Source organism: Hoplias malabaricus, chromosome 9 (assembly GCF_029633855.1).
Source record: "Hoplias malabaricus isolate fHopMal1 chromosome 9, fHopMal1.hap1, whole genome shotgun sequence".
NCBI classification, from domain to species: domain Eukaryota; kingdom Metazoa; phylum Chordata; class Actinopteri; order Characiformes; family Erythrinidae; genus Hoplias; species Hoplias malabaricus.
The window spans coordinates 34,348,275-34,374,215 of NC_089808.1; the positions used below are offsets into that span (position 1 = coordinate 34,348,275).

The 25,941-nt window shown below is 40.8% G+C and overlaps 2 protein-coding genes across 6 annotated transcripts in view; one reads left to right on the forward strand and one right to left on the reverse strand.

The window, feature by feature from the left end:
- LOC136706979 (phosphatidate phosphatase LPIN2-like) overlaps positions 1–8,975 on the forward strand; it is a 21,010-nt gene extending 12,035 nt beyond the window's left edge. For 3 of the 5 annotated variants that reach the window (XM_066680768.1, XM_066680767.1, XM_066680772.1), the window contains 13 exons: positions 567–666; positions 839–1,017; positions 1,990–2,083; positions 2,533–2,602; positions 2,727–2,810; positions 3,015–3,091; positions 3,247–3,385; positions 3,475–3,623; positions 4,225–4,311; positions 4,453–4,605; positions 4,740–4,854; positions 5,568–5,671; positions 6,054–7,038. In XM_066680768.1, coding sequence (XP_066536865.1) covers positions 567–666; positions 839–1,017; positions 1,990–2,083; positions 2,533–2,602; positions 2,727–2,810; positions 3,015–3,091; positions 3,247–3,385; positions 3,475–3,623; positions 4,225–4,311; positions 4,453–4,605; positions 4,740–4,854; positions 5,568–5,671; positions 6,054–6,204 — 1,502 coding nt within the window. In that variant the 3' untranslated portion in view covers positions 6,205–7,038. Of the gene's footprint in view, positions 1–566; positions 667–838; positions 1,018–1,989; positions 2,084–2,532; positions 2,603–2,726; positions 2,811–3,014; positions 3,092–3,246; positions 3,386–3,474; positions 3,635–4,224; positions 4,312–4,452; positions 4,606–4,739; positions 4,855–5,567; positions 5,672–6,053; positions 7,039–8,772 lie in introns of those variants that run through there. The other 2 variants (XM_066680769.1, XR_010804187.1) reach the window with 2 other exon arrangements.
- Positions 7,365–25,941, reverse strand: part of emilin2b (elastin microfibril interfacer 2b) — a 25,876-nt gene continuing 7,299 nt past the window's right edge. The window contains exons 3-8 of the mRNA XM_066680773.1: positions 24,746–24,936; positions 23,042–24,556; positions 11,045–11,212; positions 10,869–10,916; positions 9,185–9,316; positions 7,365–9,090 (exon numbers count right to left, since the gene is read on the reverse strand). Coding sequence (XP_066536870.1) covers positions 8,774–9,090; positions 9,185–9,316; positions 10,869–10,916; positions 11,045–11,212; positions 23,042–24,556; positions 24,746–24,936 — 2,371 coding nt within the window. The 3' untranslated portion in view covers positions 7,365–8,773. The remainder of the gene's footprint in view (positions 9,091–9,184; positions 9,317–10,868; positions 10,917–11,044; positions 11,213–23,041; positions 24,557–24,745; positions 24,937–25,941) is intronic.

The window sequence follows — 25,941 nt, forward strand, 5'->3', positions numbered from 1 at the left end:
CAATGTCTGTAACTACTTTTCCAGTAAAGGGTCGCAGTGAGTCCGGAGCCTACCCAGAGTCACTGAGGGTTAGGCTGGAACACACCCTGGAGGGGGCGCCAGTCCTTCACAGGGTGACACACACTTTCACACACACACTCACATCTAGGCACACTTTTGAGTCGCTAATCCACCAACGTGTTTTCGGTGCATGGGAGGAAACCAGAGCACCTGGAGGAAACCCCTGCACACACTGGGAGAACACTATTTATTCAAGAAATTGCTAAATTGTCTTTGTGGGTTTCCTTTGGGTGCTCCAGTCTCCTCTTACAGTCCTCCCTTGGTTATTTAAAAGTGTCCGCATGTATGAGTGTGTGATGCCCTGATGCCCTGTCCATGGTGAGTCCCTGTCTTGCGCCCAGTGATTGCGTGTAGGCTCTGGACACACTGCAATTCTGAACAGGATGAAGTGATTACAGAAAATAAATGAATGAATAGTATTTTATTGATTCCTTCATTCCTGTGTGTCAGAACCATGCGCAGACATTGTATGTTATACACTGATGTGTTTGTTATTTTTGTTGAAGGTGTGAGGAAGAGGAGTCAGCATCAGGGTCCAGAGGATATTTACCTGGATGATCTCACTGCCTTAGAGCCTCATGTTGCTGCTCGGTACTTCCCCAAGAGGTACACACACTTCAGTAACACATACCAATAGTAGACTTGGGTTAGAGAAATGATAACACTTCATCTCATTGCCGTTATATCATCAGATACATTAATATACTTTACAGCACATTAGGAATTTTTCATTTCCCTTTCTCTCTCTCTCTCTCTCTCCCTGTGTGTGTGTCTTTAGTGAGTCTGTATTGCAGGGTGAGGAGGCGTGTGTATGTTCAGATTCTCAGTCTCCTCAGTCTGTTGGCAGTGCTGCTGTAGATAGTGGAACAGAATGTCTGTCTGATTCTGCTGTGGATCTGCCGGCTGTGTCACTGTCACTGTGTGGAGGCCTGGGAGACAACGCTCACATTAACAAGGGTACACACACACACACACACACACACATGCACATGCATTTACAGCACACATCACATGCAGAGTTATTGTCTTTTGATTATGTGTATCCCATGTGTATCCCATTTCAAGTTAAATATGTAGAAGGGGGAGTATATTGAGTGACAAAATAAAGCAAGACAACGCACCCACAGTGAATTTTGTTTCTCTGTGCAGTTAACAGCTTCACTGTTTGACAAATGACTATGAGAAACTAGATATTAAAACACATAAATTATAATACTAGCTGTGTTTTAAAAACAGGCACGGGCAGGTTACAGGCAGGTGCTGGTGGTTTGACATTTTATGGTGCAAGGCAAAACCCACAGTTGATGCTGGCGTAGAGAAGTGTATCCAATTTATTCTGTGTCTGGGGCTTATTACTTGACATATTACTGATGTCAATCACTTATTTAGTAGCCAGTGATTAAATATAATGTATATCAATCACATCAATTTAGGCCCAAAACCCAAGCAGACACAAGCGAAGTGCTATTTTCTGAAAAAGAACCTGAATTGAAGAAGATTAAAAGCAAAATGGTTTTAATGAATGTAATGTACAAAATGGATTGTTAAATACGCAAACATTCTGTTTAGAGAACAGTTGTTAACATGCTTGGCGTAAGTGACAGGGCTCTGACTTGTAAATTTTGATTTCTTGGTAATGGATCCAGATGTTCTTGTAACTGTTTGTCTTCATTTGACCAAATATCATGAAACCTTGTACAATTTAAGGCAGTGTTCTTCCATCAAACCAAACATAAACTTAACCTGCTTAACAATTCACAGAATTAAATATGAAATATTATGCATGATTATTATTGATTTATACTAGATATAAAAATCCAGTTTGGTAATTCCCACTAGCCCAAAGTATAACATCTTACTTTGAATCAACAGGTTTATGGTAAATACATTCTCAGAACTGTAGAATAATAAGTTGTTTTTTCATTACAGAGAAGTTTTTGGAGCATATTGTCACCTATCAGCAATTTGCTGACAATCCTGCCATCATTGACAATCCAAACCTGGTTGTAAGAATCGACAGCAGGTAAGAAGTGCCAGTACTATTATCTGTAACCCTTATCCAATTCAGGGTCATGGTGGGTCCAGAGCCTACCTGGAGTCATTGGGCGCAAGGCGGGAATACACCCTGGAGGGGGCGCCAGTCCTTCACAGGGCAACACACAAACTCACACCTATGGTCACTTTTGAGTTGCCAATCAACCTACCAACGTGTGTTTTTTGGACTGTGGGTGGAAACCGGAGCACCCGGAGGAAACCCATGCAGACACAGGGAGAACACACCACACTCCTCACAGACAGTCACCTGGAGAAAACCCACGCAGAAACAGGGAGAACACATCAAACTCCTCACACCCAGAGCGGGACTCGAACCCACAACCTCCAGGTCCCTGGAGCCGCCCTCAGTACAATTATATCAATGTTATCTGAGTGGTTTACAAAGTGTAATTACTAATTAAACCTATAATTTTTCAGATATTACAACTGGACCCTGGCTGCTCCTCTGATTCTTAGCATGCAAGCTTTTCAGAAAACTCTGCCCAAGGTTTGAATTTAAGTGTTCATTAACTTGTAGATTTTGAAGCTTAGAAACACAGAGGACCATTTAATTATACAATTTAATGATATTAAATGATGTCACTGTATGTTACTGTTTGTTTGTATTGCAGGCAGCTGAAGAGGCCTGGGTTAAAGAAAAAATGCCAAAGAAAACTAACCGCTGGTGGTTCTGGAGGAAGAGCAGTATACAACAGGTATTTACAGACTTAAATGCAACAAACTAACATATTATTATTATTATGTCAAATACAGAACAAATACAGTACCCCATCATTAGAAGTTTATGCATTTCGTTAGTGTGTATACTATGGTAGTGTGGAGTTTTTCACACAGTCAGTGACATACAGTATTACAATGTGTCTGAAATGCTTACTGAAATACCATTGGTCTATTTCCAGCAGTCAGAGACTAAAGAGGATAGAAGAGATGTACTCAGCAGGGTCCCAACCCACTACCATGATAACTCTGTTCCACGGTAAGTTTCTTCATGGTCCATTAAACATACAGATGTGAAGCTGTGTTCATAATGACAAACAGCAGAGCCAGCCTTGATCATTTTTACCAGTTGTTCAGAGAACCAAAGAACTTCAAATAAATGTATTTAAATTGATTTCTGTTTTTTTTTTTCAGGCAGGTGGCAGCAGACTCTTCCACAGATGAAGACTGTAAGGAGCTGAACAAAGCTTCTCTTACTGAGCGCGTGCAGACAGAGGGACATGCTTACGTACACTCCTACAAGAAATCATTACGTCTCTCGTCAGAACAGATTGTAATAAACACATTATATACAGAGTATATGATATGGTTGAGAAAGTAGTTGGGTATTATCTGAATTGTACTTATTGATATTCCTAAAAGGCCGGTCTGGGACTAAAGGAAGGACCCAATGATGTTGTGTTCAGCATCACCACGCAGTACCAGGGCACCTGCCGCTGTGAGGGGACGATTTACCTGTGGCACTGGAACGACAAGATCGTAATCTCTGACATTGACGGAACCATCACCAAGTACGATAACAGTCAGTTTATGTCAACGGATGCCTATAGATACATGTGGGATCAGCTGCCCCGCTACCTTTAGTGCTAGAGCAATAATGAACACTCCTGAATGGATCTTGTATTGGACATAGTGTTTTAAGGGCAGTCTTTAATGAAATAGAGCATTTAAATACCATAAATCAAATATCAATAAAATAGGTAATAATGATATATAATATACCAATATATAAATGGGGCTCCACGGTGGTGCAGCAGGTAGTGTCGCAGTCACACAGCTCCAGGGGCCTGGAGGTTGTGGATTCGATTCCTGCTCCGGGTGACTGTGAGGAGTTTGGTGTGTTCTCCCTGTGTCTGTGTGGGTTTCCTCCGGGTGCTCCGGTTTCCTCCCACAGTCCAAAAACACATGTTGGTAGGTGGATTGGTGACTCAAAAGTGTCCGTGTGAGTGTGTCTGTGTTGCCCTGTGAAGGACTGGCGCCCCCTCCAGGGTGTATTCCTGCCTTGCTCCCAATGATTCCAGGTAGGCTCTGGACCCACCGCGACCCTGAACTGGATAAGGGTTACAGATAATGAATGAATGAATAATATGTAAATGTCTTTCTCTTTCTTAGGTCTGATGTTTTAGGACAGTTCCTTCCACAACTTGGAAAAGACTGGACTCACCAAGGCATTGCTAAACTCTATCACACTATACACGAGTAAGACATGACACACCCTACACTCTAATGCATTCAGAGGCAACAAACAGGTGCCTTGACGTTTATTCGTGGTATTCACTCCGGTTCATGTTGTGAATTATCTTTGAGTGACTGTGGGTGTGTGTTTTTTTTTTTTTGCAGGAATGGCTATAAGTTTTTGTACTGCTCAGCACGTGCAATAGGAATGGCAGGAATGACCAGAGGATACTTACACTGGGTCAACGACAGAGGAACCATTTTACCACGAGGACCACTCATGCTCTCCCCTAGCAGCCTGTTCTCAGCTTTCCACAGGTACACACACATGCACACACAAATAAAACATAGTAGTTAAACACCATTAAGAAGAAGCGTATTAGTCAAGGATGCAAAGTTAAATATGTGGTACGTTTATAAATGATTCAAAATGTTCTTACTTTGTTTTTCAGGGAGGTGATTGAGAAGAAACCAGAGAAGTTTAAGATTGAGTGTCTGAAAGATATTAAGAATCTCTTCCCTCAAAACTCTCAGCCTTTTTACGCTGCCTTTGGCAACCGCAGCAACGTACGTTTTTATACTATGCATGTTCTACTGTGTAATAACTAAAATACTTATCTATACTTACCTGGCGAGGGCGAACAAATGTGGAACACACATATTGTGTGTGTGTGTTGACCCTTGCGAATTCCCTAAATGTGGGACTTCTTGGCTGCATAATTGCTGATAATGGGGGGCCTGTGTTTGCACAATCCGCTGACATTGAGGAGCAGCTGTGGCCTAATAGTTAGTAAGTCTGGCTCAGGACCGGAAAGTCGTTGGTTCAGACGGCATGGCGGAAATGCCTGAGGGTGGCTGCCCGCTAACTCGCCTAATCACTAGTGGGTGTGTTTGTGTGTGTTTACTGTGTGCAAAAGTCTAATTGCTTTGTACTATTGTACAATGATCATCAAGCACAATTTAATGTGCTTCACTCATTTTGTGAAGTGAAAGGTGAAATTAAATTAATTTCATAATTTAATATGAATTATATACTAAATTATGATTCTCTGGTGAACTAAATAGCAGTGTGCCAGTATCACCAACACTTTGCACATAAGGAAATGAGATGCAGATTGGTGCAAGTCACTCTGAATGAATAAGAAGCTTACAATAAATTTGTGATCAAAATCTAATGTATGCTTTCAGATCATGAATACAATATGTATTGGCTTAAATCAGTGCTATTCATTTAATTCAGATTTGATACACAGTGTGTGTGTGTGTGTGTGTTTCCATAGGATGTGTTTGCCTATAAACAAGTGCACGTTCCTGCATGCCGCATATTCACTGTTAACCCTAAAGGAGAAGTCATTCAAGAGCTGACCAGAAGCAACAAGACATCGTAAGTTCATGACACTCACTTCCTCAAAGACTCCTACTGCCCTAGCGTCACTCTAATAACTATGGAACTTATATAATGCTTTCATAATAGTCACAGTTTAATACATCTTAAGTCTAATAACTGAGATGAGTTGGTAGAGTTATGAAATGGATCGTATCAGTAGCTGCTAAGAAAAAGCAGAGGAAGCTCATGAGACTTTGGCTCTTACCAGTCTAATAACAGAAAAGCAAATGGGTTTCTAGGATGCCACTCTTTCTGAGACAAGCCAAAGAGTAAAGGTCTTTGCATCTGGACCATGAATCCAAATACTCGTCCTGTCTCTCCCTCCTAGATTAGTAGCATTGTGTCAGAATTGAGAACTTCCCCCGTGTCTGTATTCCAGGTACAGTCGCCTCAATGAGCTGGTGGACCATGTCTTCCCTTGGGTTGACAAAGAACAAAGTGCTGCCTTTGTAAACCCAGAATACAGCTCTTTCTGCTATTGGAGGCAGCCCGTACCTGAGCTCTGTCTGGAGGAGATCCTGTTACTCTGATTGGTTAATCCACTGAGGAAACCTGGCTGTGATTGGTCGGCTGGAATAGACAGTTATGTTAATGCTGTTATTGCTTGGAATCTTAAAGCACTTGAACCTAATTTCTATTTTTTTAGTTGAAGCATTATATATATATATATATTCTCTCTGTAAATGTGTTAAGAATAAAGCTGCTGTAGAGTGGGCCTCACAGCTGAGCTTAACAGCCTTAAAGCTACCAGAATTTACCTGCATTTCCTCAGCGGGGAAAAATGCTGCTTCTGCGTTTGGAGCCTTGTTTGACACGTGAACATGTCTCTGATGCTGATTGAATATCGCTGGTCAAAGGACGTGTTTTACTGATTTTGAAATGGATAATTCACGTTACATAGAAAACAGTGATTTACAGTGGGAGTGATTATTATTTTTATGTAAATACCAAACAAACTGCTGTAGTCTGAGAATGAACAAGTTCCATAGAACAGGTCCTTTACAGGAGACTGGTGTTGTACAAAATCTGTGAAACATCCAGGCCACCAGGTGCTCCTATAGTTGCTTTTTTGTAACATGAAGAATAATCAATTAAAAAAGCATTTTAAAAATTAAGGAAAAATGTACAACATAAAATAATTTAACTGCGGATAGGTGCTAAAGTTTTTAGCATTAATTTGTTCAGTTTATATTCAATTGTGAGGCAACTGTGGCCATCCCACAATATCCATTACAGCAAGGCACTTAACCTTTTGAGCCCACCACTCATGGTGTGTGTGTGTGTGTGTGTGTGTTCATTGCCAAAGATGTTTAAATTCCGAGGCACAGTTTTGTTGCTCTACTGGGCAATGACCAAACAAATAATAAATCTGTTCAGCAAATGAACTGTAATAGTGCATTAAAATGTGCAGAAGTGTGTTCTCATTTGAAGCATGTCCTTTGACCAGTGGTGCCCAAACTTGCACCTGACTGTTTATCTGCAGAAATGTCATTTGTTTTGTAGTAAATATCGCCTTTAGTTTCCGAATATGACATATTTTTATAATGTGAATACAGTAATTATTATTTTTTTAACATGATTTTTTCATTATAGTGCACTTAAGTCATTTTATTGTAAACAGTAAAAGCACTAAGAATAAAAAACTCTTTAGTTTTGCTGAAGCTTGTTTGAACTCGTGTCTGATGTCGATGATGTAGTTTTAAGGGACACTACTGAAAAAGAAATAATACAACTGGAGAATCTAATATGTATTTTTAGCCGTGTCCCTAACTGCTGTTGAAGTTGACTGAAGCCACTGTTTCAAAAGAAATAAGATAAAAATATATTATAAACGTTGTAATAACACCATAGTTTAATATTTGTATTTGTCGTTACAAATATAACATTCAATAAAAATAATTCAAAATATTGCATTGTTCAGTGTGGTTCACTGATACATTTAGATTACTGCAGAGAGGAGACAAACAACCTGTTACAGTAGAGTTTTTCATATTAAAGTTGTTTACAGTTCTGTAATTAAAACAATCTAGTGCTACACAGGTTTAAAAAAACAGCTTGTAAACACACACACACAAGAATGGTAAACAATGCTTATAAAAACAGATTTGCTGCAGAAATATTGTTTACATCTTGTTTCAGCTCTTTTAGTTCGTAGATTTGGAGTTCAGAACGTTCTAGAACAGGGTGGGAAGCAGTGAAAATGCTAAAACAGTGTAATTAGAGGAGAAGGTTCTAGAACAGTGCACGGAGGGGAACGTGAAGAAAGTGAGAGGAGAAGAAAATTCTACAACAGTGTAATGAGAGGAGAACATTATAGAACGGCGAATGGAGGAGAACTTTCTAGAACAGTGAATGAGGGGGACATAAAACAGTGAACGGAGCATATGAATCTAGAACACCGAATAGAGGAGAACATTTTAGGACGGTGTGCGTAGTGAACAAAATTCTAGATGGAGGAGTACATTCTAGAAGAATGCGAAAAGAGTACAACACTATAACGAGGGGAGAACATTTTAGAACAGTGTAATTAGAGGAGAATGCTTTAGAACCGTACATGGAGGTGAGAGGAGAAGAATATTTCTAGAAGAGTGTAATAAGTGGAGAACATTCTAGAACAGGGAAAGGATGAGAAAATATTAGAGCAGTGTGAATGGAGCAGAACGACAACAACTCACACTTCATCGTTCATGACAATCACACTGGGCATTAATATTAACCCTTAAACCACAGGCGTATTCTTCATTCTGTCGCCTTAAAGGAGCAATCAGTCATTTTTTACCAAGGATTCTTCTTCATGTCATGAAACAGCCTTTATACTGGCACCTAGTGGCCTGGAATAATATGAGATTCAATACTACACCTATTTTAAACATGGCTGTCCCCATGTGGAGGACCCGTTCTATGGAGCATAAACCGGGTCATTTGGGTACTCCACTCCATATTGATTCTGCACCACATTTGAGTTGCACTTTATAAAAAAAATGAAGTAATAAATAATCACATTCATAAAAATGACTGGCTGCCTCTTTAAGTAAGGGACATTACATGTGCACTGACGTGACACTGAAGGCAGAAGTGTTGTGTTCCTTTGTTTGGAGGTTATCTTTTAGCTGGTGAAGGGTAAAGCAGAACTCCACTAAATGTGGACAGAACCTCAGTGGATGTGGAAATGGCCAGCCGTCCCGAAGTCATCACCACTCCCACTTTCTGGCCATGTTTAAGGTCAAGGACAAGGCTGGCGGAGGCGGATCCTCCACAGAGACACTCAGCAGAGCCCATGCCCCCTGATCCAGATGTGTCCAGCCTCTGGATGCTGCGATTGGCCACTGAGAGAACCGCCTCCACTCTCGCTCCCTTCTGGGCTGTTATTACAGCCGTCAGCAGATAGCGTCCATCAGTGGGGACAGTGAATATACCTACACAGCACGCCATGAAACATAACTCTTCTGTTTTATCTGTTTTTTATGTTCATTATACATATTCATTTTTAATAACATTATGAGAAAGTACCTGTGTGAGGGTCGTAGTGTCCTCCTTCATTCAGCAGCACTTGATTAAAACGAATGATGCTCATGTCTCCAGAAAATGGTGAGATGGTCAGACCAGCTGAGAATGATACAGGAGAACTCACACTCTTCTGACCTAACACACAAACACACACATTTCATAAGTTTTAATAAACACTTCCAAAGCATAAGAGCTTTTTTTGTTTGTTTCTTTTGACACTTAGACTTAAAACTAAAGAAATACAATATGGATCCCTGACACATTTATCCGTGTCATGTTTGTAATACAACAACCAGGCTATAATTCAACAGGGAAATGTGAATTTCACGGTGGCGCAGCAGGTAGTGTCGCAGTTACACAGCTCCAGGGACCTGGAGGTTGTGGGTTCGATTCCCGCTCCGGGTGACTGTCTGTGAGGAGTGTGGTGTGTTCTCTCTGTGTCTGCGTGGGTTTCTTCCGGGTGACTGTCTGTGAGGAGTGTGGTGTGTTCTCTCTGTGTCCGCGTGGGTTTCCTCCGGGTGCTCCGGTTTCCTCCCACAGTCCAAAAACACACGTTGGTAGGAGGATTGGCGACTCAAAAGTGTTTGAGGTGTGAGTTAATGTGTGAGTGTCTGTGTTGCCCTGTGAAGGACTGGCGCCCCCTCCAGGGTGTATTCCCGCCTTGCGCCCAATGATTCCAGGTAGGCTCTGGACCCACCGCGACCCTGAACTGGATAAGCGCTTACAGATAATGAATGAATGTGAATTTCATGAGTGATTTTAAATTAATTTTGACTTACAACACCAAAATTTAAGCCAAATCTCAAAAATAAGACAGACAGTCGAGAATCATGACCACTCTCGGAGGCCTGTGGCTTGTGCCTGACTTGTGGTTGTAGTCTCTTGCACACAAAAACCGAACTGTAGTGAAATAAGATGATTACTGAAGCTTGTATATGATCTGTGTATGGATATGTCACACATATTCTGTCACAAGAACTGAGAGTCTGAAGTGCCAACGGATTTCCATTTGATCCTTTGGTGAAAAAGCTAATATGGCTCATGGAGTACAATATTTTTTTTTTGTCTTCATTATCCTACAGGGTGGGATCCTTTACCGCCCTGACACATAGAGGCAAAGGGATTCTGTGCTTTTCAGTGCTTTGAGACTCTCTCCAGTGCAGGGCGGGGAGCTGTGTATGAGAAAAATTTAACCATCTTTACCATCTGCTTACATTAGTGATGTGCTCTGAAACCCCATATTGAGCACCATTTTGTCCCCAATATGGCACCCAGGCCCAAAATACCACATAACTGCACGGTATCATGACCGTACCATTCATCACTAAATGCAATCAAATAGTCACAGTGATGTTCCAATATCTAGTTTATATTTTTACCAGAAGGTTACACTGAACTTTAAAATACAGTTAAAGGAAAATCATGTACAATTTGATAGTTTTTTCCTGGGCTCCCCCTACAGATGTAAAGTGTAATACACTTTTACAGCACTGTCCTGAAAATAAAGCTAGGGAGTGGGTTGGTATCCTACGCTCCTCCAAAATGACATAGTGCAGTTTCTGACTATTCTCCCTAATCCCAGAGAGTTGAGCATCACAATGAATGTGAAACTGTAAATGTGAGGTAAAGGTGTGTTTGTTTAAGATGTTTTGAAGTATAAACACACAGAAGAAGGAATGTAATGTACCTGGGAGTTTACGAGGAATGTTGGAGACAGGAGTGAGGGGAGGATAACCTGCAGCGCACACAGGAAATCAATAGACGCATGGTTATAAAGACCAAATATTATTATACGTATAATACCATTCTAAAACCCACAGATAACACTGTTCTCACACAGATCCACAGTGAAACACACGTCACCTGGTGCTGCAGCGTAGCCTTTAATAGGTGGGATGCTACCGTTCGTACCCTGAGGGGTCTGAGATGAAAGCTTGGTTCCCGGTGGTCCTGCTTCCCCAGACTCCAAAACAGGAGGAGTTAAACCCTTCTCCATGACAATGCTGGAGTCCTCCATACCTGGACGAACACCTGGAGAGAGAGCAAGGCAGTGGGGGTGAACATTAAGGAAAAATTAGTTTAGAAACATAATGACAGGGTCAACAGATGTGAAACTGTTCACACCGTTCCACCACTACAATTATAATCATGAGCCTCCGATACACACACTTTATAGTGAGCATGTGTGTGTGTGTGTATGGGAGTTGTTTGTAATTAAAGCCCAGAGTGTACCTCTAACATTTTGGTAAAGGACTTTCACATCGTAAATACTTGAAGCGACTTATGAGTGTGAGCTCCATCTGTCTGTGAGGAATCAGGGCCGAGTTTCATTGTGGCCCCCGAGAGGAGGTCAACCACGGGTCAAGAAGATAAACGACAACAATCACAACAACCATGTAATATGTGTCTTCCTGTGATGGGCCTTTCTCAGATTCACACACACAATGCAGTGTATGTTTCAAAGGACTGGTCACTTTTAAAATTCTCAAATTAAATTCTAATAATAAACCGACTGATCAGAACCTGTGTCCGTCACTCTCTCTCTCCAAATAAATAAATACAAATTAATAATAAATTAATAAAGACACAAATCGTCTCTGCTGCAAAGCAATATATAGTGCCCCCCTGTGGAGCAGTGTCTATATGTGAGTGAGTATGTTAGAAATTGCTGACTGTGAGTGAGTGAATGAGTAAATGAGTGATAAATAAGCCAGTTCTAGTGCTGTAGAGGTTTGAAGGCACACAGAGAAAAGTGAAAATGTAAAGCTAAATATGAAGAAAACAAAAGTACAAATTACTATGTTGTTAATGTGGCAGAGCTGCCTTTAAATGCTCTTTGTGGAGGAAAATGAACACAGATTTTATTTTTTACAAGGCTTTATTTTGAAGTCAATATTAGTACTGCATGTTTATAGGAACTGAATGATACTGGCATCTAATTAAAAGCCCGTTTCGTGACGTGAAGTCTACGATATTCCTCCGTCAATATTTACACTTTTATTTTTATTACTCTCTATGTATTTGACGTTTTGAGCAACTAAATAAAGGACTTGAACTTGAATATATACTGTACATAGCAGTAATACATCAGTACGAACTTACAAAGAAAAATCTGTGATTTAGAAGATCAATGCCATGTTGTGACAACTGCTTTGGCCTTTATTGGTCAGGAGCTCCGTTTGTGGGGAGTTTGTGGTTTTGAGAATTGTATTATCCACTCAGTAAAAACCATGTGTGTTTGTTTTATTAGTCCTGGACCAGCTGTTTGTGGCAACTCCTTTTTCCATGTGGCTCATTTCCTTCCTCTAACGTGATGTAATGTGAACCATCGAGTGTGTAACTATATTACTTTACATCACAGTGACTTATAAGGTCAATTAATGCTTCATTAGATCAAACTGGAAGTGTGTATGTGTGTGTGTGTGTGTGTGTCCCATTACATAATTCATAGGAACTTTACAGTTACAGTGTGCAGGGGCTCCCTCATAATTTCTGTCGTCTTTTATTCCATTTTCCAGCAGTCATTCGTGAGTGTTCAGGGCACTCAGTATTTCACAATATTAATTCCTCATGCACTCGTCTAACATCATGAACCCAATGACACTTAAAATTCCTTTAGTTACTGATTTAGGAAATCTGGAGAACACGTGAATTGAACATAAAAGTTGCTGTAGTCAGTTTAACGCTACAAAGTGTTTTAATGAAAAGAGAAAAAGCACTGAACACACGTAAACACACCACACTCCAGTTTCAGTGAAGACGGATTCTGTAGGTTTCACTGCATTACGTTCACACAGCTTACACTTCCAGGCAGCTGTTTCTGAACTGCGTCTACCAGCTGAAGAGAAGAGAAACCAGCTGGTAGACAAGGTTCAGAAGCAGCTGCCATTCTCTTTTTTCTTAAAGCATCGTTTGTTTTGGTGTCTTTTTCGGAATCAAGGACAGTGACGTACATTTTAAATTAAGTTTACCAAAGTAAACATTGGTTTCTTGGTTCCACATGAGGACTGGATGTGTACAGATGCTTTGGGAGTTAGAAAGTAGCAACAATAAAGGAAACGTAAAGTTAAAGATAAGTTGTTCTTTGAAGTATTTTACTGTAATCTCTTTACATCTTGAAAAGTCATTGAGAGTGTAGTTGGTGGAATACTCTTTGGGGAACTGCTTCAAACAATAGTTATCTATAAAAACGACTTTCTTTGGAAACATTAAACTATTGATTTTAAGATATGGTCACCACTTGGTATACGTTTCACTCTCATTTTCTACATTTTTAAAAATTGGGAATTGAATAAACTGTGGAGGTACCTTTAGCTGTCACTGTGGTTCATATTCAGTACCTTTAGCCAGAGAACGTACCTACCATATTCTATATTACTGTGATTTTTAAGTTGTGTTCATTTAATACACTTCATTTCCACTCCAGGATTTACATTTTATTATATTATTTTACACTGTTCTTTAATAAAAGTTACCTGTGGGGAAAAAACTGGACTTTAAAACCGCTGTTGTTGTATGTTTAGTGACAATAATATAACTTCGCTAACGTAAACTCTTTTTCTGACACTGTAGTGACGTATTAGCAGCTTTATCTAGTGATGTAAACCCATTGTTGAGTTCAGAAGTCCGTTTAGCATGTATTAAATATCATGGCTACCTCTGATCTAGGGAGTATATACACATTCGGGGCAGGTTCTATTGGTCAGTGCTCCAAGGAAGCATAGCTCCGCACAGTAGGCTATAAAGAAGCTAATTCTCCCAGTAGTGATTGAGTCATCAAACACACACAAAAAAAAAACACCTTTAAATGGACAGAGTGATGAAGGGCTGATTCGCTTATTTCTACTGCTGCTTGGACAGGACTTCATATGCACTGCCTTACGACCGAGCCAAAGGAATGACCACATTACTGTTCATTTACAGCCTCTCTCCCACTCTCTGTCTCTCCCTGAGGAGCATGAGTCTGCATTTGGCAGGGAGGCAGGAAGGGAGGGGGGTGCGGGTGAGAGAGAGAGAGAGAGCACAAAAGTTTACTGAAGGGTTCAAAGCAGTACCCTTGTTATTTAACACTACTCTCCTTTCTTTATGACCTCTGGTACCCTGCTGGACTGATTTACACTCGTCCACCCCGTACACACATCCAGACCTTTGCCTTTCCTTCCACCTTTCTTTCTGTGACCTTCCTTTAAACATCATAGGTTCTAAGAAAGGAGAGATGATTTGAAGGAGTTGAGAAACATCAGGGAGCATTCTGAGAAAACCCAATCTCCTTCTGTAACCTCTGAGGGGATGCTGCTTAAAATAGACACCAGGCTTTCACATACACTCTTGACTAACAAAATCCAAACAATGACGAAGTGCTTCCAGTACAAATTCAAGCCATTTTAATGTATCACGCACACAGTCAGAAAAACTGTCACCGTGGTGGTACCTTCTGCTATTAACGTAGTGGTGCCCTCAAGGTTACATTTCTGTTCCTTTAGTTAGGGAACATAACCGTACCTTATTCTATTATAATTGTGTTGATTTCATACGCCACATTTCATCTCCAGGACTTTTATTATGCTCTTTTGTTTTACACAGTTTTATAAATAAAATATATATTCACGGCTCCTTCTGGAAAAGAGAATGTAATGTACCTTCAGGAAACACAACTGGACTTGAAAACTGCTGTTGTGTATCTTCGGGTGATCAATAATGTACTTCAATACCTTTTTTCTGAGAGTGCAGAGAAGGTATCTTGCCCAATGATTCTCATATGTGGTTCCCTGGGTTAGGCATTAAACCCCAGTCTGCCACACGGAGAGCATTGGCTTTATTCGCTATGCTAACCAAGCACTGATTCAACTCCAGCTCATCCCGTTATTCATCTTCAAATCATGCCTCTTGGAGTTACATCTGGTTGTGTTTAAACTATATTTCATTGCTGGTGAATCATAATGTTTTATCTGCATTTTTGAGGGTTTGGATTAGTTTTTTTTATTAAAACATCAGCTGCCATTAAATCAAAATTCAAGGTGAGAAATACAAGGAAATTATATGAACTTACACTGAACGTTAAGAACTCACCAGCCCACTCTTTAAATCCCTATCTCTAACAAAAGCATGGTGTGATCTGATATGAGCTCACTGAATCAAGTGAATATGTTCTAATACCCGTCTATATTTCTGTTTAAGCAGAACCCGTGATTCCGTGCTTACTCTGGAACCACTTACAGTTAAATAATTATACACACCAAACTTACAGCACATTCGACATTAAATCAATGACTCTTATACGGTATGCACTATGCACTTGACTGCTGTGAATGTCATTCCTTTCCACTGAATATATAGACAATCAAAGTTAAAAGAGATTTCACAGAGGCACTCAATGCCTCTGGATGCACATCAGGACAAGGCTGATAACCCAACAAGCCTCCACTCAGAAAGAGAGTTAGCCAATCAGAACACTCCAGCACTTCCAGATAAAGCATCTATAAATACGTTTCTGTGTGAGAGGCTAAGGAGGACAAGTCAGACAGAAGAAGATGACTTCAGAGTCAAGAGTTTAAAACGGAAAAATCACAGAGAGAGCAGATAGAGTCATACTGCTGTGCTGTTGACAATAGAATCGTGTTTGGGGAGAGATCAGAAATGACAGAGATCCGAGAATTCGATACTGAAATATCTATTCAGGTGCATGCTATACTTCACCACAGGGCGACAGAGACAACATACAAGCAGACAATTCAGTGTACACACTAATGGTGTTTCTCCACTGCACAATACCTACTCTACTCGATTGTAATTGACTCTATCTGCTTTTGGTCCATGGTCCCTGGGAGCTTATCTAATATCAACCCTGACATGAAGTCGGTGGCACTGCAAAACACCATCACTAAGGGGAGCCGTGGGCAACAGCTTTGATGACGCTAAGTGCTGTTTACCCATCGTGTTCTTGTGTTGTTTTTGTGTTTTGGGGCTGAACGTGGCTCAATGCCTCAGTTCAGAAGAGTTTTTTCATTCCTTGTTGAACACCAATTAAAGGTGAGTTTGACCCACTACAAAAGACCCTGGTGTAATTGTACGAGCGTCCATTGTGAGTCACATTAATCATAAGTGATCATTACTGTAGCTTGGAGATTTTTCAGATGGTGAGTTTGTGCTGGATGTTTGTATTTAGTGGTGATTGAGAAGTCTCCCTGACCAATCAGCACTCTGCAAGGTTTACACGTCATGTTTAGTCCCTACTCATCACACTTGGAACCATGAGAGAGCAGGTATTAAAAATGCACTCAGTTCCAGGTACCAGCACCAAATTTGGACTTTAAAGCATGGCAGTTCAGTCTTATTTGTGAGTACCTACCCAGTAAACAAGGAACGTCCCTGGACGTTCAAAATAGGTCTAAAAGTAGTCTGTCCATCAAGGACATATTTTAAACGTCAATGGACGTCCAAAATTCATCTTAATGAGTTAGTTAAGTGGTGACCAATCGATAACGTCAGTGGACGTCCAAAACGCGTTTTATACAAGTAATTTATTTCGGGACCAATTAATAACGTCAATGAACGTCCAAAATACGTCTAATAGTCGTCTTTTCAATGTCTGTGTTTGGACGTCTTTTCAACTTTCATTTTCAACCTTAAGAGAACGTTGATTAGACGGCAGTCATTACGTTATTTCAACGTTGAATCAACGGCTAATTGTTTACTGGGTATGCAAATATTTGTACTCAAAAATATGAGTGTCTCAGAGTGAGCTCATTGTCAAGGATGTGCTGCCAAAAATATGTTGCCCAGAACACTTTCAAGAACATGTTACTAATGATGCAATGTTATTTAATTGTGGTTAAGGGCGTATTTCTAAAGACCCTTAACAACAAGAGACAAGTTAAAGACAAATTATTAAGGATGTATTTCCAGGGATGCACTGTTAAATATGTGCTGTAAAGGTAGTGAAGGCTTGGATCTGATGTTACTTTGTTAATCACCAGTAACACTAGTCCAGAAAAAATTAAACTATATTTCTCTGACAAATGTGTTGCCACATCATGCAAAAAGACGTCCTCACCAATGCCCAAAGCTATCTGATTGATTTTAGCTCAACCATACAGCTAGGGTGACCAGACGTCCTCTTTTACCCGGACATGTCCTCTTTTTTAGACTTAAAAATTGTCCGGGCGGAATTTCACAAACGTCCAGGATTTTGTTTTTCTAGCGCTTACATAGAACTTCGAGAAGCGTTTCGTTCACAAACTAGTCCCGCCCTCCCCTACTCCGATTGGTTCGCTTCAGTGAGAAGGGGCGTGGTGAAGTAGCCTAAAATCTTCTGATTGGACGGTCTGACTGTAGCGCTACCGTTATTGGTCGATAACCTTCTCTGTAAACATTTAATTGGTCAGTCTGCACGTCAGCAGTCCTTGTTTACCTCAGGCAAAGCTCATATACCCACCCTCATCTCGAGCAGCTATGCCGAAACATAAATGTAAGTTCTCGGATGAATTAAAAAAGAAATTTCCATGTTTTGTGTAGCAAATAAAGGTGTAAAGGACCTAAGCATACAACGTGTCCTCTTTTTCCCCCATCTCAGATCTGAAAACCCTAGTGACTTCACTAGAGATCAAATGATTCACATATGATTCATGAACGAATGATTCATTGATTAATGTTTTACTCTGTGTGCTAAAATATCTGTAAAGAACCAGTTCTGTCTACTAAACTCATGAGCCTTCAGCTCTACATTACATTTTGTCCCTTATATATACTTGAATATTTTCATTTCTGGGAATTCACATTCCTAGTTGACTACTGAACGAGAGAGACACCTCCCCCCACCCCCACAAGACACACTTGTGCACAGTACACAATAAAGCTTCAGTAAGAACCAAGGGGTGGATAGCTGGCGCTAGTTCACTTGTTAGCATATAAACATGTACACATGCACAAGATGTTCCCTGAAGAAAGTAATTTTACAGCAGCATAGGGGCCCAAAATACTTAATGTGTTACTCAGCTGAAGAGGCTGGAGTCTCACTGACTGTCTCTATTTCACACATGAAGCTAAGGAACAAGAAGATAAATGTGGAACTGTTAAATGATTTGTTTTGTCACTGCTGGCACACTGAATAAACCTAGCAGATATTTCACCCGGGATTTCTCATTTAACCAGACAGTTCATTCCAAAACCAGACAACCACTCCAATATCAGAAATATTTTGATTGAATAATTCTCAGTGTTGACTTAAGATATCCAGATTGTTGTTAAACCCTGCTTTGCGAAATGCAGTTCTCCTATTTCTAATTCTAAACGGGCTTCAGGAATCCGTTGAAATAATGTGTTCATTCCTCCAGACTGTTTACAGTGGTAGAAATAAAAACAGTAAGTTACTAAAAGTTAAATGTAATTGCCAAAAATGGGGCTAACAGCACTAAAAGAGCTCTCGTATTTCAAATGCTGCCAGTGCATCATTAGGCTTTATGTTTTTAAAGGCATTAGCCCCCTGCGTGGGACTTTGCTCCAGCTAATCTCTTCTGTGCTTCTATAACACACATGGGTCAAATGAGTAGCAGATGCCGTCTCTTCCTCTTGTTAACTCTCTCTTTCACTCTCCGTCTTTAACTTTCTCCCCGTCTGTCGTTCATTCTAATGCTCTCTCTCTCTCTCTCTCTCTCTCTCTCTCTCTCATGTTCTTACTCTCCCTCTGTCTGTTCTCTCTCTTATTGGTCTGCTTTTGATCTCTTGATAACTTTTTCTAACACCATTTTTACTGTCTGTTTAACCCTTTCACTCTGTCACTTGCTTTCTCTCTCTTAAAATCTTTCTTTCTCTACAACTGTGTGTGTGTGTGAGTGGATGAATGAGCTCATGTTGTCCCTATGTCTATTTCTCTCTCTCTCTCTCTCTCTCTCTCTCTCTAGCACACACGTCCCTCACTATAAAGGCCAAGTGTTGCTCAACTCTGGGGTCTGTCTTGTTAGAACAGACATATGTGTCCAATCAGTGCAGAACAGAAAGGAACTACCTACACCATATACAAAACACACATAAATCTCTTCTTGAATGAAAACCATCTTAAACACAAACCTTTAAAGGCAACATTCTTTTTAATAATATTCTGAGGATAGTTTCTTCACTATTTACTGCTCTCCAGTGAATGCTCAAAACCAGACTAATGTGTTTATGAAGCACCAGTGTCTGTAAACGGGTAAAAGAAAGACAAAAAGTGTCTTAAAAAGCTCTTTTCCTCGGCTCATGGCAGAAAAAAACAGCATTTTGAAGGTTTTAGACAACAAGGAGACGTTGTTCAAACGTTAAAAAGTATGAACTAAGGTGAGGATATTGCTCTATTTCTGTTCCATATGTAGATATTGACTTATTTTTGCTGTAGATAGAACTGATACTAAATTCGAGAGAGTGCTAAATTCATCAAAGTAAACACAGACAAAAAGTGCTACAAAACTGAAGTCGAGTTACAAATGAGTTTAAAAGAGTTGATAAAATCTTACAGATAAATTTTAGTTAGACTTCAACCACATATCAACAACAGTCATTTTATTCAAAAATAAATTTCTTCCTTAAAATAAGCAGCGCTTCTTAAAGTAAACAAACGATAGAACAGAGTTTTCCCACAATTGTAGATGTTGCTTTTAAGGGTCAATTCCTTAATCACAATCTAACCTTTTAATTCCAGACGAAATCCAGCTGCAGTCTGAGGTTAAAATAAATATCATATATCATGTCTATCATATCAAAGAACTTTCCTTTGGATCCCAAAAGATGCTGTCCAGGGCCAAATAGATAAAACTAGCTAGCAACTTGTTATCTTTATGTTTTTCCACATTACCAGAATACTATTTTGAGAAATTAAAATGCAACTATTGTGGACACAGACATTTTTTAATGTCGGCTTAACTTTCATTCATTCATTATCTGTAAGCGCTTATCTAGTTCATGGTCACGGTGGGTCCAGAGCCTACCTGGAATCATTGGGTGCGAGGCGGGAATACACCCTGGAGGGGGCGCCGGCTTAACTTATATAATACAAAAGCATGAAGCAGCTGAGGTGGTACGGTGGCGCAGGTAGGTGTCGCAGTCACACAGCTCCAGGGGCCTGGAAGTTGTGGGTTCGATTCCCGCTCCGGGTGACTGTCTGTGAGGAGTGTGGTATGTTCTCCCTGTGTCCGTGTGGGTTTCCTCCGGGTGCTCCGGTTTCCTCCCACAGTCCAAAAACACACATTGGTAGGTGAATTGGCGACTCAAAAAGTGTCCGTAGGTGTGAGTGTGTGAGTGAATGTGTGTGTCTGTGTTGCCCTGTGAAGGACTGGCGCCCCCTCCAGGGTGTATTCCTGCCTTGTGCCATATGATGCCAGGTAGGCTCTGGACCCACCGCGACCCTGAATTGGATAGGGGTTACAGATAATGAATGAATGAATGAAGCAGCTGCATGAGCATAGAATCACCATGTCCAATGCTAAATGTAGGCTAAAGCACTGGGCAAAATAGCAGAGGAAATGCATTCTCTGGAATGGAATCATTCCATCCATTCATTATCTTTGGGATGATGATGTTGTATGCTGATTATGTATCCCAAATTACACGTATTCCATTGTAGAGAATACAGACAGAGCCTGTGTTCATAACGCTGTCAGCCTGCCACACTGCCACAACATGCAGTAATGTAAGCACGGTGGACTCATTCCATTCTTTATGGTCAGCAAAATACAGTGAGAGCTATCACACCGAGTTAAACAACAAGACACACACAGATTTCAATACAGCTGCTGCATGTGACACTCACTGACAACTGATCACAACCAAGGAATACTTCACACACAGTTTTCATAAAAAATTTTCATATATTCCATATCTTACAAGAGCAAGTAATGTACAGATGCATTTTGAAAGATGAAAGATGCCACAGTCATTCCGAGTAGTTTCATGTGGAAAGATCTGGTTTACAAACCTCACTGAGTCAGAAGTCACCAGTGATGATGATAAAAACCAGACATCTGAAGAGATTTAAGCTTCTAAATGCTCCACACAGCAAGCTATTCCATATAATGGTTACAAATCTACTGCCTGATCCTTGAGCACCGGTTATAAATTCGCTTTTAGATCAAATGTTTTTTAAAGAATCTTCTGTAACAGTAAGAGCAGCTGCTGTTTTCAAGTATCACACATAGTTCTGGAGTCTGTGACATGCTTTGGACAAAATCTCTCAAGAATCAAACACTACAGCAGTGTTTTCCGCCGTCTAAACAGCCAGTTTTAGCACCTGTTCCTTTAAATGAAAATGAGCCACTGTTCACCCTGACTCTCTGCCATTTTCACTTGGTTCTGTTTCTTCTCTGTTTTCTCATAACTTTATTCAGTACAGTGATCCCTCGTTTTTAGCGGGAATTTCCGCAAAGTAGAGGAAAGATATGTTTTATGTATTTAACGAGTATTTGGACTTTTAAAACCCTCCCTGTCACTGTTAACAACCCACCCTTTGCATTGAACAGTTGTTCTATAATGTTTTTCAGCTGGAACTACATGTGATATCCTACCAGTTTCTTTAATAGAGTAATTCCTAAGCTGTGATTTAGCATCAGTAAATTTCACTCGGATGTGGACATGAACAATACATGTACTGTACGTAAGAAATACTTGTAAATGATATATTTTGTCACCTACAGCCCTAGTCTAATACATGTAAATATTAATGAAATATTTTGCCTATTCATCTTTCATGGTTTTCCTAGATTTTCCCTTAATATCCGCGATATAGAGGCCATAAGCCCCCTTGAAAAAACCCGCGAAGTAGCGAATCTGCGAAAGATGAACCACGAAGTAGCGAGGGATTACTGTATTCGCATTTCTCTGTATTTTTTCCCTATGTTGTGTTTCTTATGTTGTGTGTCTGTTGATATTTTACCTGTAATTTATAAGTGTCAGATGACTTATGACGGATTACTGTTTGACTCGATCTCCCCAGTCCCAAGCTCCATTATCATTCTTTCATTCATTCATTCATTCATTATGTGTAACCGTTTATCCAGTTCAGGGTCATGGTTGGTCCGGAGCCTACCTGGAATCATTGGGTGAACACACCCTGGAGGGGGCACCAGTCCTTTGCAGGGTGACACACAGTCACACATTCACTCACAAACTCACACCTATGGGCTTTTTTTTTGTATTTTGAGTCGCCAATCCACCTACCAATGTGTGTTTTTGGACCATGGGAGGAAACCGGAGCACTTGGAGGAAACCCATGCAGACACAGGGAGAACACACCAAACTCCTCACAACCTCATGAACCCACAACCTCCAGGTCCCTGGAGCTGTGCAACTGTGACACTACCTGCTGTGCCGCTGTGCTGTTCCAATATTATTATTCTTTTTTTTTGTGACAAAACATTCCCATTGGAATTCATTAAAATGTGTCTGTAAGGTTTTGATCAAAAATTCTAACTGTTCTAATCTGCCCAATTTTCAAGATACGGGCACCAAAATTCACATGGTCGGACCTGGGTACACTGGGACCCATCCTGTCAAAATTTCAGATTGCACTCCTCAGTCTTGCTTTATCACCCATTCAGGTTCCCTCCACCTATCTGATTGGAAAGGTAGGGAATGTGATTACCACCAACATAAAAATCGTTGCTCAGTATGCGTACTTTTTGCACCAAATCAATCAACAAAGCATCCTTACATGAATTGTGCTATTGGTTAAGCAATTTGGGAAATATTGTCCAAGCTTTGATTGTTGAGCTTTGAGGTGAGGAAAATCGAATCAGAGAGTTCCCCATTCGTTTCTATAAGAGATGATTATTGAAACGTTTATTTTAACAGAAATCTACATTTTCAAGGTTGCCGGATAACCCGGCGAGTACTTACCTGTGTACTGAGGAGTGCCGATGATTCTATCCTGCCCATCCACTGAGGTGTGGATACCTGCTCTTAAAGTGTCGATGTCTGTGGAGTGAGTGAGGACGGTGTTGTTAAGCTGCCGGACACAATTCCAAAGCCCATTGACATGTTTGTTGAGTCCATCTTTGATCCTCGTTAGGCTGTCTGACATTGGCTCCAACCGGCCACAAACGCTCTCGATGCTGGTCACACGTCCATCAATCCCAGACAACTTATCCTCGAGCCTTTCAGCCAGTTCTTGACCTCTTCCACAGTCTTCCTCCAGCTTGTTTAGTCGGGTAAACAGCCCATGTGTATGACTTTGAGGGGTGATGGACTGATTGAGTATTTCAATTGAGTTCTGCAGAACTTTGACTTGCTGTGTGAGAGAACCAACTTCACCCTTCAGGATCTCTGTGTGTTGTTCCATCTCGACTACATGCTGTCCACTTGTTGGTGTTACCTGTAGTTGTGTACTTCCTAGGACTTGTAGCACTTCACTGATCTTGCTTTCCAGTGCTTTGGACTGTGCCTCCTCTTCCTTTGCCCTCTCCTTCCTCATCTTCTCTTCCAGGTTTAGGCAACACCCTCCCATATTTCTTTCCATCAGACTAACCCTGGTTTCCAGTGCCTCCTCTTGAGCCTTCTGCTTCATGACTGTTGCATTCATGGCACTAGTTAAGTTCCCCTGTGCCGTTTTCAGATTCTGGATCTCGGTTTGAAGATCTGGGACCAGTGATGCTTGGGCGGAACCCGCTGAAATAAAGTTCTGCAGGTCCTGGATCTCTTGGCGAAGGTCAGCTTCTTTGGAGTCAAGGAGCTCTGTAAGACTAAGGTACGAGTTCTCCTGCTCTTCACACTGCTCTTTAACTGACAGCACTTTGTATTCACAGGCATTCTTCAAATCAGCCATCTTAATGTCCATTCCTTCCATCATTTCCTTACGGAGGGCTTCTAGCTGTTCATCAACATATGCCTGGCATGGGCACTCAGTGGTTGAGGAGGGAGGAGGAACTGGAACCATGGTTGCGCTTTTTGCTTCCCTTAAACCTTTCATGTGTTCTTCAAGCTGCAAAAGCTTAGCATCCAAGTCCTGGATGGAGTTGGTGTTTGTGCTGATTGTGTTGGAAAGGTAGGTGACCTGGCTCTGGAGCTCATCAGCAGCTGGAAAGAATGGAATATCTGAGGGCAGCAGGATGCTCTCCGTGTCTCCAGCCAGGGCTCCCTGGGGTTGCCGGAAATTGCCAAGCAAGTTTTGAATTATCTTACTTGCATCTTCTTGCAGATCAAGATGCAGATTAGCATTAGCAGTCGCCATGGCAGCCTGCAGGTCAAGGACTGTTTGCGAAAGACGCTGCACTTCATCTTCTAACTCCTGAACTCGATTGCTCTCTTGATGACTTCCTGGCCTTCTAGACTCTTCGCCTTGAGTCAAGGGGTGCCTGGTAGCTCCACTTTGCCCAGTTTGCGTCCAAGGATGCCCACCAGCGAAGACCTCTGGTCCTGTAAGAGAAAGCGCAATGCCATTATAAACACTTCTGACGGTTAACCGTGCTTCACTAACACTGACTTGGTTAATGAGCTCAATGTGCATTGATGCAGCCACTGTCTAATGCAATCAGACACAAAAGGGAGATAGGTTATCAACAAAACACTTCATGTGTTTCCTAGATCTCTGTTGTAATGCCTTACCAAGGACACTCTGCTGTTGCCTGGGAATTGATGGTGGATCTGGCCTCAGTTCGTGAAGGGTTTGAGGGGCTGATGGAGCATCTTTAAGCTCCATGCAGTCATGACCACGATAACCTGGGCAACATCTCCACTCCAGCTCAGTCACCAGCTTGTAGCCCACTTTGTACATGGGCCTCATATGGGCACGGTACCTGAAAAAAGAAATGTATGTTGGCAGGAATCTACTGGTCTGTGTTCTGTTCATCAGATCGATGTTCTGTTTCATTTGTTAATAGTAATTAATGAGCGAAATGATGTATGTCCCCTGCTGCACAGAACTGGTAAACTGATGAAGTACTGGCCACTCAGTCAAGCCCACACTGGGTCTGTAGTACATGCTATACCTCTCCACACATGAACCCCTGACTTCCCACTAGTGATTTACATCTTTGTACTCCACAAGGGTCAACATTAGACAGAGACACACAGAGCAGCAATGTCAACATTTACACAGCCCTGGGGTCGAGGGAGGGCAGGGGTCAAACGATTTCTGGATCATGTTATTGAATTGCAAAAGTGTAGTCTGGAGTATTTTAACAAACCCCAAAATGAACTGTAAAACCTTCATAAATTAATATACATTTTACCCTATTATCAATAGAAGTGCAATATTTCTCATTCTCACCGACCAATCAAAGACAGGCATCATCTGATGGAACAGTGCCAAAAGAAAAATGGAAAAATCAGAAAATCAAGGATAAATTTCTAACTATCCCACATGAAATGTTGTTGCATAAGGAGCCAATTTTGGCTACTTCTAAACAAACTGGAGATAGCCAGGGCCCTGTGTAGGATGTGTGTTGGTTAGGGATTGTGCTCAATTTGTGACAGAAGTACTATTTTTAGGCAGAAAAAATGTCTGGAAAAAAAAAATTTGAAACAATGCTTGAGATTTTTTGTTGCTCTACTGTTTCAGAAAATTGTTAATGTCACGCTTCTGCATTTTCAATGCCTGATATACAACCCCAGTTCCAATGAAGTTGGGACGTTGTGTTAAACATAAATAAAAACAGGATACTGTGATTTGCAAAACCTTCTCAACCTATATTCAATTGAATACACTACAAAGACAAGATATTTAATGTTCAAATGGATAAACTTTATAGTTTTTTTGCAAACATTCACTCATTTTGAATTTGAGGCATGTAACACGTCCC